The 18,396-nt window shown below is 31.1% G+C and overlaps 1 protein-coding gene across 2 annotated transcripts in view; it reads left to right on the top strand.

Annotated features, from left to right (window-relative positions):
- Nucleotides 1-18,396, top strand: part of LOC148300108 (TWiK family of potassium channels protein 18-like) — a 115,871-nt gene that overhangs the window by 73,013 nt on the left and 24,462 nt on the right. Inside the window, exons 3-6 of one of the 2 annotated variants that reach the window (XM_088275245.1) lie at nt 11,141-11,369; nt 11,519-11,804; nt 12,542-12,689; nt 15,761-15,906. In XM_088275245.1, coding sequence (XP_088131371.1) covers nt 11,660-11,804; nt 12,542-12,689; nt 15,761-15,906 — 439 coding nt within the window. In that variant the 5' untranslated portion in view covers nt 11,141-11,369; nt 11,519-11,659. Of the gene's footprint in view, nt 1-11,140; nt 11,805-12,541; nt 12,690-15,760; nt 15,907-18,396 lie in introns of both variants that reach the window. The other variant, XM_088275244.1, reaches the window with a different exon arrangement.

Genomic DNA, 18,396 nt, shown 5'->3' with positions numbered 1-18,396 from the left:
TGCTAACAGGAAAACATTACAGCATATGTTGGCAATTTGTTTTAATGTGCTCATTTGCTGTAACGTAACCAAAATCGCTTTTTTCCACCCCTTTTCAAACATTGATTGGTGCATGTACTTGAAGCTATTTTAAATAACAACTAACGGTACATTGCTACCATTACGGTTATTACCCACAGAGGTAAACAGAGAGATTGCAACGCCATATTCTTCTGTCCTGATACACACTCTTGGCTTCCTTCACATTTATACATATGTTCATATATCGCTCACTCCTTTCAAGAACGTCATAAATCAAAAATCGTCAATTTTCAGTTGCGCATGTTTTTGGAATGCCCAGAACATGTACTATATCCCAGCAAAAGAGGCATATTTTGAACTTAATATTGACCCGCTAAAGGGCAGGAAGTGTTGTTTTTGCATTTTGAAGAAAAGGTATTGTTTAATTATTTTTTTAAATACACTAAATATTTTTCAAATAGAGATAAAACCTTCAGGTTTTAAATAAAAAAATCTGTTGCACAGTAAAAAGTTCAATAAGTGGCTTAGTGTTTATTTTTAATACTTTGTATTATATTTTTAAACTTTAAAAACGTTCTCCTGAAAAATCTAGTTTTTTTATTTATGACGTTCTTGAAAGGAGTGAGCGATATGCCCTCTGATTACATAGACTTTTGACACCACCAGATTTTGGGTTCTCATTGATATGATCGTGCCAAGTCTTATTATGTCGACCTTGTTTTGTTTTCTCGCTCACATTCGCTAAATATACTTCTCTTTGGCTCTTTGGTCATTGGCTCATTATCTATTTGCTCCAGATATCCATACCACCTTAAGCTTGGCTAGGTGGTATGGATATGTGGCACAAAAAAGCACTTGGTAACACTCGCATTAGGTAGGTACTATGTTAGAATTCCGATTTTTTTTGGTAAAGTATCTAAAATAAAACAAAATTGTTAGATCGAATTCAACTTTTATTAATAATAAAAGAAGAATTTGATCCAATAATTTAGTTTTATTTTGGATACTTAACCAAAACCTTAAGATTGGTATTCTACTAACTAACTGCATTTACAATAAATAATAATTAAAAGCCTATTTTACAAATAAAATTATCAAATCGTACTCCTAAAGTGAGGTAATAAATACTTTTCGTAGATACTTTCAAGGTTTATATGTTTTATTGTGAATACGCGCATTGCGTAGTTACCACAATAGAATTCCAATTTTAAAGAAATACCGTAATTTCCAATATTCTTCATATGTGCCTTGGAGGTTTAAAACGCAATTTTGAATACGCGCATAAGATACGTACAATGTGAAAAATTCATTTTTAAACAAATACCGTATTTTCCAATATTGTTCATATGCGCCTTGGAGGTCTAAAACTCAATTATGAATACACGCATTGGGTAGGTACTATATTAGAATTCCAATTTTAAATATAAAGCGTATTTTCCAATATTCTTCAAATGCACTTCGGAGGTTTAGAACGCAATTGTGAATACGCGCATAAAATACGTACAATGTCAAAATTCCAATTTTAAACAAATAGCGTAATTAACTATATTCTTCATACCTTGGAGGTTTAAAACGCAATTGTGAATACGCGCATTGGGTAGGTACAACATAAGAATTTAAATTTAAACAAACAGCGTATTTTCTAATAGTCTTCATATGTGCCTTGGAGATTTAAAACGCAATTGTGAACACGCGCATTGGGTAGATACTACATTAGAATTCCAATTTTAAATAAATAGCGTATTTTCCAAAGAAGGTGATCAAATATTGCCGCCGAGGTGAGTTGGGAGGTGTTCTAGTCTGCGTATCCAATATTCTTTATAGGTGGCTTGTAAGTTTGCGGGGAAATGGGTCACCAGGGATAGATGCACGTGGCGCAGGATTGCCCCGGCTGCACTCTTGGTGGCATGTCATTTCGCGCGATGACGTCGCAGTCTATTCAAATTTCTTGAAAAGAACTAACTTAATGCCCTTTTCATATGTATTCGAATGAAATTTTTCTGAGGGATTTTATAAAAATTGTTTCAATGTATATGTACCTGTATACATATAGTTATTTTTTATGTGTGTGTATGTGTGTGTGTGTATGTGTGAGGGTGGGATTGAATGGTAAGGGTATGGTATAAAATGAGATATGCAGGGGGGATAAGGAGAGGAGAGGAATATAGAGGAACAGGAGGAAGCATCGGGTTGTGGTCCCGTGGTTAGTGTCGCGGACTCTTGAGTCAGAGTTTTTGGTTCGAACCCACTCTAGCACAATTTGATACCTGTTTCTAATAATGAGTCCCTAAGGCTCACAGAAATGATATAAAATTGAAGTATTTAAAAAAACACAGAAACTTCTATTTAATTTAAATGAATAGTGTGTGTGTGTGTTTATGTGTGTGTTTGTGTGTGTGTTTGTGTGTGTGTTTGTGTGTGTGTATGATAGATGTTTGAATGGTGAATAAGGAAATAATGCAAAGCTGAGATAAGCGTTATCGATACAATAAAGAAAATATGTTTCATCATAGATATTTTAGTTCCACATGTCAAAGAAAGATTTTTTTTACATGTGGAACTAAATGATCGGCGGGTACGTATGAGGAGATGCATGCACGTGGAAGAGGCGAAGAATGTTTGCAAAGACAGAGTAGTGTGCGGCGTTTTATTCTCTCGGTTTACCCCTGCGGGGAAGCAGCGTGATGGTTAGGTAACTATTTTACAAAATTACTAATCTTTAACAGAATTTATTAAAATCTTACCTCATAACCCTTACCATAACTAAAGAGAAATTATTGTTAAAATATACTTTCAATTTAAATTAATACATTCATTCAATTCGAATTCGGTTTGTCAGAAAAATTACATTTAATCATGATATTTAAACCCTGCCTTGTTGTGTATATAACATAAAATTTCAGTCTGATGTTAAACCTGGTGTATATAAATATTTATATGAATAAAAGAATATTTTCGTATCATTTTTTTTAAATTAATATTTGCAGTCGCCCAGTGAAAGGATGTTTCTGCCAGTGTCAAGTATCATTTTTATTTACAAAATAGTAATAACAATTAATACAAAATTTCATACTTCAAATGTGCATAGCTTTATCATTTTAGAAATTTTAACCGCAATTCTAGAATTAAGTTCAGAACATGTTTTTATGAATAATACAATTTTATTCAACATTTTTTTCTTTCATCATCTGATGTGAACGAAAATCCATTATTTGTAAAAAAAAACAATAAATATAAAAATAAATTGACCATCGCCTCATATTTAATGTTACGCATTTTACGATTGCAAACAAGGCAAAATGTTATCTTTCAAAATCCTAACAAAGCTCGTATTGAATGTTGAAAGTCTCCCCAGACTTCTATAAAGAAATAACAATAATTTGTTCACTAAGTTATGTGGGTACTTCGTATTTCTTTCAACCGCTTGGAGCTCGGCCAAATATCCTCCACACTGCTTTCTGTTAATTTATTTTCCGATTTTTCTTCGCGCCTTTTCTTCAGACCCAGTGTTGCCAGCCTTCGGCCGTAATTGCGCCAATTTATGGCCCGTAGTTACGTGAATTCGCCAACATATTCGGACGCCAATTTACACACGTTTAACGTTAGAATTTACCTGGATATTTGTATGCCAGCAGAAATTTCCTTGTACTGGAATTTGTTTTTGTTGGGCAATATTGTAATATTTGCAACATTTGATATCTCGATATAGACGAAGAAGAATATGGAAGTTTTGGTATTGACAGGTTTTACGACATTTTATCGGTTAAATAAGTGATCACTTTGAATACTTGTAACATTTTGAGTGGGTCCCAACAGGAGTTATTTACAGTATTATAATATAATAATATGAAGAATTACTAATACAATTGGAGATAATCCAGATTTGTGAAAAAGTATTTGGACCAACTCATAATGTTGTAAATAAATTAACTGGTCAAATATAAGCTAGAATAATAAAAAAATGAAAATGGTATTTTCTGGCGTTTCTCATGTATGTGATTATAATCCAGGATTCGGACCTCACTCGGTTTCTGCTTAATTAAAAGCTTCTTTACATCTTCCCAATAGATCTCCATCGAAGTTCTAGTGATTCAAGAACAACGTTTCTAAATGGGCTCAAATATAAAGAATTTCCAAGAATTTGAGTAGTATGGTTGTCAATAATGAGTAGAATTGATGAATATTTCGTATATTAAAAGAATAGTCAACTGGTGGTATGGTAATATAACACTCTCCTTATCATTCATTGTTCATCACTTTGTGTAATACCGCTTTAAAGTGGTATGATACAAAGTGAACGATGAGTGATAAAGAGAGTGTTAGAATTGACGAATGTTACACGTGTGTAAAGTGATCACTTAATCAAGTTTTTAACGGTCGTAAGTCCTGTAAACCCCAGACTTCCACATTCTTCTTCATCTATTTTGTATTAATATCAGTTTATAACACAAACATTCAGCTGAAAAAGGTTTTTTTATGTGAAGCCATTCCAAGCAGTGGTGTATAAGGGTATCATAAAGTAATCAAAATCGATATACGAAAACGGAAGCTGTTTTTGACACGGAATAAGGTTTTAAGAATATCCGCCTCAAATTCTGTTCTACTGATCTTGAAGGAGCGGATAGGGTTTAAGATATTGGGTTGTTTGACAGGTAAAAGCTCTGGTGAAACCTGTCACTTGTTAATGAACATTGTAGAAAATAAATTTCGATTGCAGAAGGAAATTTAATTAGATTTTGAAGTAACATCACTTACATATTGCTTACCATGGAATTGGAACAATTAGGAGAAAATTAAGAGAGAAAAAAGGCGTTTCAAATAGATTTTTTTTTCATAACATTTTGGGTGTATCTTAATCATCGTTTTCAAATATCGTTCACTCCTTTCAAGAACGTCATAAATCAAAAATCGTCAATATTCAGTTGTACATGTTTTCGGAATGCCCAGAAAATGTACTATATCCCAGCAAAAGTCGCATATTTTTAACTTAATATTTACCCGCTACAGGGCAAAAAGTGTTTTTTTTGCATTTTGAAGAAAAGGTATTGTTTAATTATTTTTTTAAATATACTAAATATTTTTTAAATGGAGAACAAACCTTCAGGTTTTACATAAAAAAATCTGTTGGACAGTAAAAAGTTCAATAAGTTGTTTGATATTTATTTTTAATATATTGTATTATATTTTTAAACTTTAAAAACGTTCTCCTGAAAAATCAGATTTTTTGATTTATGACGTTCTTGAAAGGAGTGAGTGATATGGGTTCTTCTACTTTTAAGGAGTTATTTTTGCTGCATCACCCCCTTCCTCTAGGAATTGAACCCGGGACCTTCAACGCGGTAGCTAAACACGTTATCCATTACACCACGGAGGCAGACAATGTAATTACACAACCATTATTCAGAGTGTGTTTTTCTCGGCTTTCATCACTTTGTGCGACTGTCCATCAAGCTCCCGTCAACTCATCACCGGTATAAGTTTATAGTCATAGTTCAACTTAGCTGAAGAATTCTAAAGCACGCTCGTGCCTTTGTCTAGCTCAGTGGTTCCCAAACTCTTTTGGCTCACGGACCCCTTTTCATTGTCAAAACTTGCCCACGGACCGAGGGTGAAAAATTATAAATTTAACTTTGATGACTTGAATAGTAAATGGTAACGAAAACATTTAATATAAATAAAACATTTTAAAGTATTTTCTGCCCATTCGGTGTCTTACTCCAGAATAAGCCCAAACTCCACTCCTGGTGATCCTAGTCCAACAGGTAGAATTCTGTCAAGCAATCTCTTCAATCATTCTTCAATAAATTGCAAAGTTTTAATTTTTTTTAAGGAAAACCAACAGCTACAAATACGGGTTTTTGTCCCGTGGTTAGTGTCGCGGACTCTTAAGTCAGAGTTTCTCAGTTGGAACCTACTTTACCAGAATTTGATACTTATTTCTAATAATGAGCCGCTTAGGCTCACAGAAATAGTATAAAATTGAAATATTTGAGTAAACATTGTAAAAAAATATAAATAAGTAAGATATTAATAGATATTATATCTATTTTTCTTTAAAAAAAATTAATTAAATGATGAATGACGAAGATGGGATTATTTGTAATACATTTTTACTGTCAACGGTAATAATTGATTACAGTTGACGATTTTTTTATTAAAATTAGCTAATAATTAATTATTTGTTATTTACTATACATATTAATAAAAGTGTGTCACATTTTTTTTATTTATTATTTAATTTTATTTATTATTAAGTTTTATAACATAACACATCGACAGGTGATGAGTAAAATTAATCATCTGTCAATGAAAACAACTGTAGTTTTCAAAACCAGTAGTGTGTAATGAAATAAAACTCAACAATAGGTATTATACAAGTATTTTTTTTATAATCGTCTTGTCATTTCAAAATGTTGATGACGAATTGAAAAATAATATTATTTTATACAATATTAAACCATATGCGTAGCCCCTGACTTTGTTCAGGGACGCCCAAATCAATTTTAGTTTTTCACGGACCCCTTGCATTTAGGGGACCATTATCCAGGGGACCACTTTGAGAACCACCGGTCTAGCTGTGTCCCGAGAACGAGGAGCAACTTCGCGGGAAATTGAATTAGGTACAGTCCGCCATGTCCTGGAAGTTTCGGGTTACTTAGGCAAAACGTCCCGGTTATCCTTTAATTAAAATGGCCGCCGGAAGTTGACTTTTTGCCGCCGAAACTTGCGAGTTTTGACAGGTCGCCAGTAATTAATGGAATATTAATTATGTTATATTGATCAATTGTTATTTTGCTTCATATTCGAGGGATTGGAAGCAAAAATCGTAACGTCTAAAGCGATTTAGCGATTTATGCCTTTAACAAATATATATATATATATATATATATATATATATATATATATATATATATATATATATATATATATATATATATATATATATATATATACATATATATATATATATATATATATAAATATATAATATATCTATATATAAATATATAATATATAATATTTATACATATATATATATATATATATATACATATATATATATATATATATATATATATATATATATATATATATAAATATAAATATATATATATATATATATATTTATATATATATATATATATATATATATATATATATATATATATATATATATATATATATATATATATATATATATATATAAATATAAATATATATATATATATATATATTATATATATATATATATATATATATATATATATATATATATATATATATATATATATATATATATATATATATATATATATATATATATATATATTGTATTTATATATATGGAGTATTTGTGTAAATAATAAAAACACAAACGTTATTTTCATAAAAAAATATTTAAACAATACTTAAGGAGTGTTGTGGTTAGCATCTTTGGCTACCATACTAGGGGTTTTGGTATTGATTCTCAGCGGAGAAAAGTCAAAATAAATCATGTATACATTCACTATGAAAATGAAGAATTAATTGTGAGTAAGAAAATAGTTCCAGTGGCAAGGATACTCGGGGCTGCATACCAGTACCAATACCTATTCACAAATCTGGATTATCTCCAATTAGGAGTTATTTTTTATACTTTTTTTGACATCTGAACAAAGATGAAGAAGAATATAGAAGTCTGGGCATTTACGGGGTTAAAAACCGTCATAGGCTGGTTTAAGTGATCACTTGAGACACGTGTAACATTCACCAATTATACTTATGATTGACAACCACACTACTCAAATTCTTAGAACTTCCATATATATGGTTCAATTTCAAACATAACTAACTAACTAACTAACCATCACGCCCCTTCCCCGCAGGGGTAGGCAGAGAGAATCAAACACCACACCACTCTGTCCTTGCAAACATTCTTTGCCTCTTCTACATTCATGCATCTCCTCATACATACCCGACGATTATTACGACTCCTGACCCGGCCGCTTTCAAGTATTTGACATACCTGATTGTGCCAAGTACAATTTCGAAACATAGTGCTTGAATCACTAGAACTTCACAAGATACATCTATTGGTGAGATGAAGTAAGCTTTTATTGAGCAGAAAAAAAGATTAAGTTAAAACTCACTTTTATTTTATCCTTTGATACTATTTTGCCTTGTGTTATTTTATTGGCAGCGATATCCGTTATTTGGATACTGCAGTATTAATGTCTACAGTATATACAATAGTTACTGACTTCACCTTACAGCATACCATAAGGCTAACCCGCGGGTCATATAATAGTAATATGTGTCGCCTACTTTCAAAATCCGCCAGATCCAGTTTTATAAGATTTAAAAATCAATTCTCTATCGGTATGTCAATTGTGGGTTTTATTGTATTAAATATTTATATATTCGAAACCCCTGCTAAAAAATACTTAAAAACAGCGTTGTATTTCAAATTCCGCTACATTCATGAAACTTGCCTTCTAACCCATATCGACCAATCAAAGAGCGGGGATAGGTAAAAAATTAAGATTACCTCATTATCGGTTTGCGTCTCGAGTTACTTTAAAATACTGAAACAAAAAAAAAACAAAAAATGGGAAAATTCTCTATTTCATAATGTTTTATCAAAAGATAGACAAATCTTTGAACCATAAATGTTTCCCGGAGATTTATGTTTTTTTTTTTGTAAAATCGACTTACATGGATCTGGCGGATTTTGAAATTAGGAGATACATATGTGTGTGTGCGTGTGTGTGTGTGTGTGTTCGTGTGCCAGTTTAGCAAGTGCAATTTTATTTGTATTCTTTCATAGTTTGGTCTCCAGCAGACCATGTCCGAAAGAAACACGAAACATTTCCTGAAAGTTCTGAAACATTCCTTCAGGCGCTCTTACTGCTCCGTTCCTTCTGTTCCACTTCCTGAAACACTGAAACTTGTTACATTCGTAATGTTTGCGTTGGCTGCTAAACTTTTCAGTTGCGTCACACGATGCCAACCGATTCAAATGAGAAATATACTGCATTAGGGTCAGGGGAGTTTGGGCGCAAACGGTTCGGCGCGTATGTTCTGGCACCGAACCGTTTAGTCTTAAGACCGGAATGATTAATTATTTTAACCCACGACTGCCCCTAGGCACTGCTTAACTGCCCATTATTTTTTTTCTAATTTTCAACTGACTTTTTCATTAGCGAAAAAAAGATTGGAAATTAGAAATAACAGAATAAATGTTAATTGGTATGAAGCAGTATTGTCAGTGTTACAAAATAAGTGTTGCCAGCCCAAAAAAAAAACGGTAGTCAAGGAATAATCAATAATATAATACATTACATTTGGCCCATATGGACCCCGTGGGCATTCGAGGGGTTTCCATGGCCTGGGCAGTTAAGAGTTTTAATGACTATCTAGCGTGTTAAGCTAGCGAGCTGGAAGTCCCGGTTTGATTCCCAGGGGGGGGGGTTATAAATAATAGTGATTTTACACTCTAATGTTTATTTTATATTACCTGCACTGGGGCCTGAAGCGTAGGAGTGCACCTTGCCTGCAAGTAAGTAACGATCAAGATTAAAATGCATCATTAAGATATAGTGCCCTTCGATCCATTGGGTGCCGATAAGGGTTAGAAGAAGCTGTACTTGACCACGCGATTCTGAAGCTATGTAGCGTTAAATCGAAAAGAAAGAAAACGGAAAGTACACATTTCTTTCAAAAATAAAAATCACCCAAAATGAAACAATAAGGCATTTTCAATATTTTGTTAGCAATAAGTGATATAATTTTTAAATATTTCACCATTATCAAATTTAATTTTGCGTATACTGCTGTTATATGTATGATTGCATATAACAGATGACACTGCCATAAAGGCTAAAAACCGAACTATTCGAAGGCGTGTTGAAATTTCAGAAGCATTAGTGAACTTAACAAGATGTAAGATTTGGAGTGAAGTAGGATTAACGTTCTTATAAGTAATAAATAATATTTTTTAGATAATATTTTTCAATTTTTACTATTTTCAGATAAGCGTTAACGGTGTGTAAGAAAAGGAATGTTTTTGTAGTTGAGAGAGAGGGAATCAATCCTTAACCCTTTGACTCGGCGATACTGACCACTGGATGTCAATCGGACACAGTACGAAGACACAATAGGACTTCAATTGTAGTTCAGACTCATATTTTTACAAAACAGCTCTAAAAGAAATAGCGACTTACGAGTGATAATATAACGTTTCAGTGTCTAAATGCACTTAAGTTTATTGCAGTTTTGCGCTCGTTTTGATATTTTTCGAATTATTTGTTCACTCATCTGTAATTGTCCACAAAAGAGTTATGACAACTTAACAAAGGAGAAGAAAAAGAATATGTAAATCTGGGTATTTACAGGGCTTGCGTTTTGTTACAGGATGACTTAATTGATTACTTTATTCACGTGTATTATCTACTATTCTAACCATACTTCTCACCACACTACTCAAATTTCTGATGTTGTATTTATCCTTTATGGACGATCTGTCATAGGCTAGTCTAAGTGATCATTGAAAATATGTTATAAAATTTTGTTTTACATTTCTCTTCGTACGCGATATTAGTATTATAGTACATGTTAAGATGTAAATAATTACGTAAAAATTTACCTCATTTAACGATGTCCTTTAAAATAAAGTTAACAGCGTAAAGTGAGGCAAATATAACACGTTTATTTTACAAATAAGTTCTATAAGTAAACGTTAGTCATAAAAATTAAATCGAAATTTTACATTTTTAACACCCCAACATAGATGAAGAATAATATGGAAGTCTGGGCATTTACAGGGCTAACAACCGTCATAGGGTAGGTTAAGTGATCACTAAACACACATGTAACATTCTCCAATTCAACCCATGATTGACAATCATACTACTATTTTTTTTAACTCCTAGATATAGTACATGTGAGTTCACAACAGCTATCTGTGTTGGATCCATCGAACTTTTTTACGCGTATCTTCACTGTTAACAAAAGTATTATTTTACGTATCTTTGTCTCTTTTCAGTTAGTTAAACTTGGCGCTAGATCAAAATTGGAATATTAACTCTTTTTCTTACTTTGTAAATAATGTTAATTCAATTCTTTTCTCCGTTTGTTTCAGATCCGATTCACCTCCAAAACCGAATGCAAAAAATCGACATGACAGATCTTCAATCACGCTCCCAGATTTCATGACGGCAGTTGACATTTTTAAACAATGTTAGTTCGAAAAAAGAACAGAAGGAAATCGAATAGACAATATCCCTCGCAAACTGGCGCCAGAAAGCGGCGGGATTTACTGCAAACAGACAAGTTTGAAATCGGGACACATCAGATCAAAACATGAACGCGTACGGAATTGAAAAATTTAAATTTCGAATTTAAGCATTTCTCAAATTCGTATTGCGAACTTGAGAAAATAAATAATTCAACATTCAAATAAAGAATTAAGATACAAATATTCAACTTTCGAATGTGATGAATATGTTTCGATTTTCAGATTAGAGAACGACATTTGAGAATCGAACAACACAGTTCCGTCCCGTTAACAATTTTGAATCGGTTCTTTTGATTCGGATAATTTCACCGAGTTTCGGAGGCGAATATGAAATTTTGAAATTTCCAATTTTGGATTCTTAAAATGGAACGAAAGCGTTCCATGCGCAGGCGCCATGTTTACAAAGAACCCTTTGTGGAAAAGTTGAAAGAATATGCGAGGCAGTTTATTGCCTTTATGTTCAGTAATGTTGGCATCATTGGCCTTGTCGTGGGATATACTATCGCAGGTGAGACAACATGAGTCAACTTATCCATACTACATCAATATGTGCTAATGCACGATCAAACTAACACAAGCTAACTTTCTTCTTCGTCCTGGCTCCATCCCAATTTATTGTCATTGTAGACTGTTGGGGTCAGTTCTCCCCGTCCTGTAGGTCCTTCTATCATGGACAACGTCACCTAGGCTTTCGAAACATATTTTCTTTCTGCATCATCCATTATTTTTGGTCTTCCTGTAGATATCTCTCGAGTAAAATCCTAAACGCAAGCTAGTACGAGTGTAAATATGCAACCCTGAGTTTATTTATTTTTATTGATTTTATGTATTTGTTAAATATATTCTCGTACACACATTTTTTTCGAAGAGACTCCCCAATCCACCTTATGTGCCTTGTCAGTGGAAATCCTTGAACATACTTTTTTCGTGATTTTATATATTTTAACATAATTCATACATTTATAAATTTATATAGATAATTTTTTCAGACCTTTCAATCCACGTTATGTGTTTGATCGATGGAGATCTTTTTACATTATTTTTTTTATAAAAAAAATATTTATCCATCATGAAAATTTTAAGTTTTTAATAAAAGTTTATTTACGATATGCCTACTATAACGTCAAAATTATAAGAGAAGAATCAGAACAAAATTCTAAAAAAATACTAGATATTTTCTCCAAAAGTTAAGTTTGTTTTTTGCTTTATTTAAGTTTTATATAGATGTTTTTTATTGTTTTTCAGGAGCTTTTATGTTTATGGCAATAGAAGCTGAACACGATCGTGACCTCACAAATGACGTATTGGCCTCCAGAGGTCAGATTGCCAGTAGACTATGGGAATTGACCTGCTGTCAGGTCAACGTCTTCAATGATACTGCCTGGTTTGATTTGTTAGTATCCAAAATATTATTATATATCTTAAAATTTTTCAGTAGAATTTAAATTATGTAACTATCCATTTCCGCCTCCATAGCGAAGTGGTAAGCGCGCTAGGTTACCATGCTGGAGGTCCCAGGTTTGAAATCAAAGAAGGTCAAAATAAATTTCACTGATTTTTCAGTTTAATATTTATTTAATATGACCCTGGACTGGTACCTGAAGCGGAAGGCTGATCACCTTTCCTTCGTGTATTTAACGATCAAGATAACACTGCTTCTATACGATGCAGTGCCCTATCTAGCATTGGGTGCAGATAAGGGTAAGAAGAAAGAAGAAGACTATCCATTTAATATTAAACACTGTAAGATAAATCCCTCGATATTTTTTAGTTGTGATTTTTTAATGTTCAAGCGCTATCCACCCTTTGAATGCAAACAGCCATATAAGGTATTAAACCTTTTGACCAATATAGCAAATCAGTTTCCAGTTAGTAGATATTGCTTTCAGCAATAAGCCCACATGTACATATTTATTTTTTGTAATGATTTTAATAAAATAAAAAAATAAAAATTATGTATAGTTTTTTAGGAGTCAAATGAATTTTTATATTATTTCGAGAAATAAAAATACTTTGTGTTCTGATCCACTCACATTAACTAGTTTCGGCAACAACCTGTTGCCCTCTTCAGGGTTACATTTATTACTAAATATATATATATATATATATATATATATATATATATATATATATATATATATATATATATATATATATATATATATATATATATATATATATATATATATATATATATATATATATATATATATATATATATAAAGAAACAGTGTACAAGTTGTTGGGTTTCAAAAGGGTAGGGGTGGGGGTAATGGTGTTTTAAGGAGGGGTAAGAGCAAGGAAGGGGATAACTCTGTTTAGGTTGTGTTTGATTTTATGGGAAAAATATTAAAAATGGGACTTTGACTAACGTTTATTTGGTTATTAATTATATTTAATTTTTGTTTAACCGCTTTTTTTTTATTTCTAACACCTCTAAATTATTAATATGGCTAGTTCTGTTATTACAATGCAAAATTTTTATCCCATCTTCAAAATTGAACGAATGATTATTAGACAAGATAGATAAGATGTGAGTGGATCAGAACACAAAGTATTTTTAATTCTCGAAACAATATATCAATATGATCCACAAAGTTAATGCTTTAAATATTAAAAAAATTTGTTTGCATGTGTTAATTTTTTTTCTTGTTGAATCTTATGGGTATTCTCGATATATATTTTAATTAATATTTAATGTGAGTATTGTGAAAGACCTCGATTAAGAGTTTTATGCAAAATCAAGTTAATAATAAAATATTTTTTAAAATTGTACTTTAATCTGTTCTTGCAAAACTAAAATCACAAAAGAAATAACGATTTTTTTTGTGTTTTACGACATAAACATTAGACTCCTTTGTTCTTTAATCCCTAAAAACCTTATTGGAAATTCGACAAAGAAATTAAAGGCAAAAAGAGAAATTCTTTTCATTTTTTGTATTTTCCATTCAGAGTACTCTTTTTACTAGTCAGAGTATTATTTTTTCTCGTTACTTACATTTAAAAAAATCTCAACAAGAGAAATTAATATATGAAAAGGGTACTCTTTTGATAAAATACCTAAAGGTTTATATTTCGATCGTTTTAAGAAGTAACAATACAACTTGGAAAACATTTTTTCTCGTTTATAAAAAAACGACACAATATAATCCAATTTTTTTAATTACTCTCGATCCATTTAATTATCTCTAAGTGTATTTCACTCACGTCTTTTTAAGTTCAAAACCTATCTATGAAAATGTTTTTATTATAAATACCCTTGAGGAATTAATTGTGTCTTATTTTATCCATTTTTAATAAAATGTTTTTATTTTTATTACCTTGAATTGTTTGTGGTTCAAAACTGAGTATTTCATTCAGCAAACAAATATTTTGTCCGCCTCCGTCAGCGCGCTCGGTTACCGTTCTGGAGGTCCCGGGTTCGATTCCCAGAGGTGGGTCTAATAAATATAAGTGATTTTATCACTCTTATATTTATTCAATACTACCCTGGACTTGTACTTGAAGCGGAAGGCTGATCACCTTTCCTTCGTGTGTTAACGATCAAGATAACACTGCGTTTATATGATGCAGTGTCCTATGCACCATTGGGGTGCGGATAAGGGTTAAAAAAAAACAAATATTTTGTATTTATATTTTTTCAACCATTAAAAAGATATGATATAATTTTAAAAAATATTATATTTTGTATACTCAATCATGAATAAGTATTAGAAATTTTACTGATGGGAAAAGAAAACATATTTTACGATCAATTATAGTTAAAATAAATCAAAACGCAATCTTTGATTCCACTTAATTTATTAATTCTAGTGACAGCTTTTTCATCTTTCAATGTGAATTTATGTCAAAATACTTCCAAAAATTATTTAAAGCAGTTGATGAAATTAGATTCTACCAGGGTACCATCAAAAAGTCAGTTATAAAGTGAATATTGTAATGTTTTAATTGAGATCTTTTTCAGATCTACCCATGTCCATTATCCATTTATAAAAAGCTCTTTCAAACTTAATTTTTTTAAAACAACTTTATGAATAATTAAAGCAGGCTATATACAATACATTAATTGCATAAATGTGTCGGGTTGTGGTCTCGTGGTTAGTGTCGCGGACTCTTAAGTCAGAATTTTTCGGTTCGAATCCCTCTACCGCAATTTGATACCTATTTCTTATGATGAGCCGCTTAGGCTCACAGAAATAATATGAAATTGAAATATTTTTGAAAATAATAAAAACAAAAATATTTCTCTGTTTTATAAAAAATTCAAAATTCTTTTGACCTGAAGAGGCATGTGTAAGAGTTTGTTTGATGTCTTTCTACGTTTAAGATCTTGTAGTTCTATGTACAAAAATGGATAAATAATAAAATCCAGAATTATTTTTTAATATATGTTGAAGGATCTAATGTAATTACACCATATAAGTATATTTTCCCAATAGTTAACGCATGTTGTTTTTTGATTAGTGTAGCTAAGGAACTATTGGATTACCAGGGCACCATAATAAAGTCGGTTAGAAATGGCTACGATGGAATAGACGATCCAGAAGAATCTAAGAAATGGAGGTTTTCAGGAGCGTTCCTGTACTCCCTCACAGTCATCACCACAATTGGTAAGTTTCAATAAAACATTCATTAAAATTTAATAGCTTTAGTCCGAATAATACGAGATCATCAGTAATATTAATATTTTACTTACTTCATCTTTACTGCTACCCTATTCCAGTTTGGAAATCATAAAAATCCCATCACGTTCTATCAGTAAGAGAATGTGAGATATTTTAGATTATATATTAAATTAGTGGTATTTGAACTGAATACTATAAAAGTTTGACTGTAAATTTGTTTGCTGGGAATTCCACGTAATGTTTTAATACTCTCCGATAATTTATAACCGTTCTATCTTTCTGGTTTAAAGCTATGATTGAATTTAAGAAAATTAAATATTCGTCTTATGCGAAATTGAGAAGAATCATCACTTATTATCTGGATCATAAGTTCTCAACCTTTTTTTTGTCGAGTGCCACCTAGACAAATTATTAAAAAGAAGTTTTAGGTCCTCTTTTTATAGAAGGGGAAGGATTAATAAAGGAGAAGGAAATAAGGGAAGGATTAAAAAAGGGGAAGGAAATAAAGGATTGATATAATACGTATATTTTATTTTCCACTTCCTAACCCGATTAAAAACCTCCATCTAAAATGATTTTTCAGACATTTTATTCATATCTCAACAAAGATGAAGAAAAATATGAAAGTCTGGGAATTTATAAAGATAACAACCGATTTTGAAATGAAATTTTACTTGGTAATTATTTCATAAAATCTACGATGCGGAATGCATCAAAACACGTGTCATAATAGGTTTTAAGAAATAGTAATATACATATATCATGTAAAACTTAAATTAAACATGGATAAATATTACAATTAAGAGATTTCTGAATCAATTAACGAAATAACTACCGGTTAAAGACTGGTGTAAATTATCACTTATAACGTGTAACATTCACTATTTTACCCATTATTGACAACCACACTACTCAAATTCTTTGAAGTTCTATATATATGAACCGAGTAGCAGTTTTCTCACATTGCTACTTAAATTCATGAAGATATATTTATGTTTCAACCGAAAACATTACACATGCTACTTTCTTTGGTTGATTTTTTTATTATTATATGTTTTCTTTATTAGCAGAAAACCTTTATTAAATGTATGTAGGATTCATCCCCATTTATTTAACATACTAAGAGACACCTGAAAATAAAAGTATCATTTTCGATTTTCATTGCTTATAATTTGTGAATGTGAATAATTTAAAGGTTTATTGCGCAGGGTGCAGATAGGGGTTGGAAGAAAAGAAATCAATTGGTTGATTTCTCAATTAAAAATCAAACAAAAAATCATTGATTTTGTCGGATTTGAATTGCAACAAATGGAATTTAAAAATGGATATAATTATGTATAAAGTACGTTTTATCCAATATTTCTACTGGTTGAAAATAATATCCTATTCTGATCACGTTCATAATAATAACGCCATAATGAGATCAGTCTGCAGCTGATATCAAATTATTACGTACCGTTTTGGCCGACCAGCTTCTAATTGATTTATTACAGTCTGGCTCACACTAACTGGCTTTGGGGGACAGAGTGACGTTAAAAACAAATCGTAATAAGGGGTGAAATTAATTTCAATGATATATTTCAAAATAATTTTCAAAAAGCGTGATATTTTTTCATATACCAGGGCAGAATTAGACTTAAAATATAACGGATTACTTACGAAGTGTACTTCATCTAATTTTCATTAATTGATTAGACGTTTTTAGTATATTCATGGATAATGGAAACAGGTTGTACAGTTTTATTGCATACGTATCAAAATTCTTTTGACCTAAAGATGTTTGGTTCTGTTTATTTTCATGTTTAAGATCCTATTATTCTTTGTACGTTAAATTGTGATTTGTGTATTTTTTCTTGTGATATGTGAGAGTAATTCTCAAAAACATATGTTTAAAAAAGTATCGTTCTTGCTTATGGTTGTTCGGTTGTTAAAAGTTGTACTTTGTTGAATATTTTCTCTGTGGAAGTCTGTGTAGAAAATATTTATAGAATACCTACGTAAAAAAAACAAAATAAATAAAATAATAAACACATAACATCAATCAATCAAGTATCAAACATGTATCAAGATTATCTTAATACATATGGGAAGTTTATTGAGATGAGCATATGGATGTTCGGAAATTCGCAATGCTAAAGATCTGTCATAGGATTGTTTAAACTTTAAACTATAATTATTTATGTATGATACATACTTAAAGATCACTTTTTTAAAAAAAATCACAATTTTTACCCAAGATTGACAACCATACTTTTCAAATTTCAAAAGTTGTATTTACGTTTCATTTGATGTCTTCTTTCATATTCCAGTTCACGGCATCTATCAACTCCCTATTTTATCATTTTTATTCTAGCCTACTCCTAATCTTGCATTTGTTTAATTTTGTTTTTATTTTTTCTTTTATTTGAATAAAATAATATTTTAATTGATATTAGTAATGTTAGTAAATAACCACTCACCGACTACTTCTGTCTA

This window comes from Brachycentrus maculatus, unplaced genomic scaffold (assembly GCF_059751285.1).
Source record: "Brachycentrus maculatus isolate JH-2025_06_01 unplaced genomic scaffold, ASM5975128v1 h1tg000829l, whole genome shotgun sequence".
Lineage (NCBI taxonomy): Eukaryota > Metazoa > Arthropoda > Insecta > Trichoptera > Brachycentridae > Brachycentrus > Brachycentrus maculatus.
Note: the sequence above shows the minus strand (reverse complement) of the source record. Positions and strands in the feature narration are given on the sequence as shown.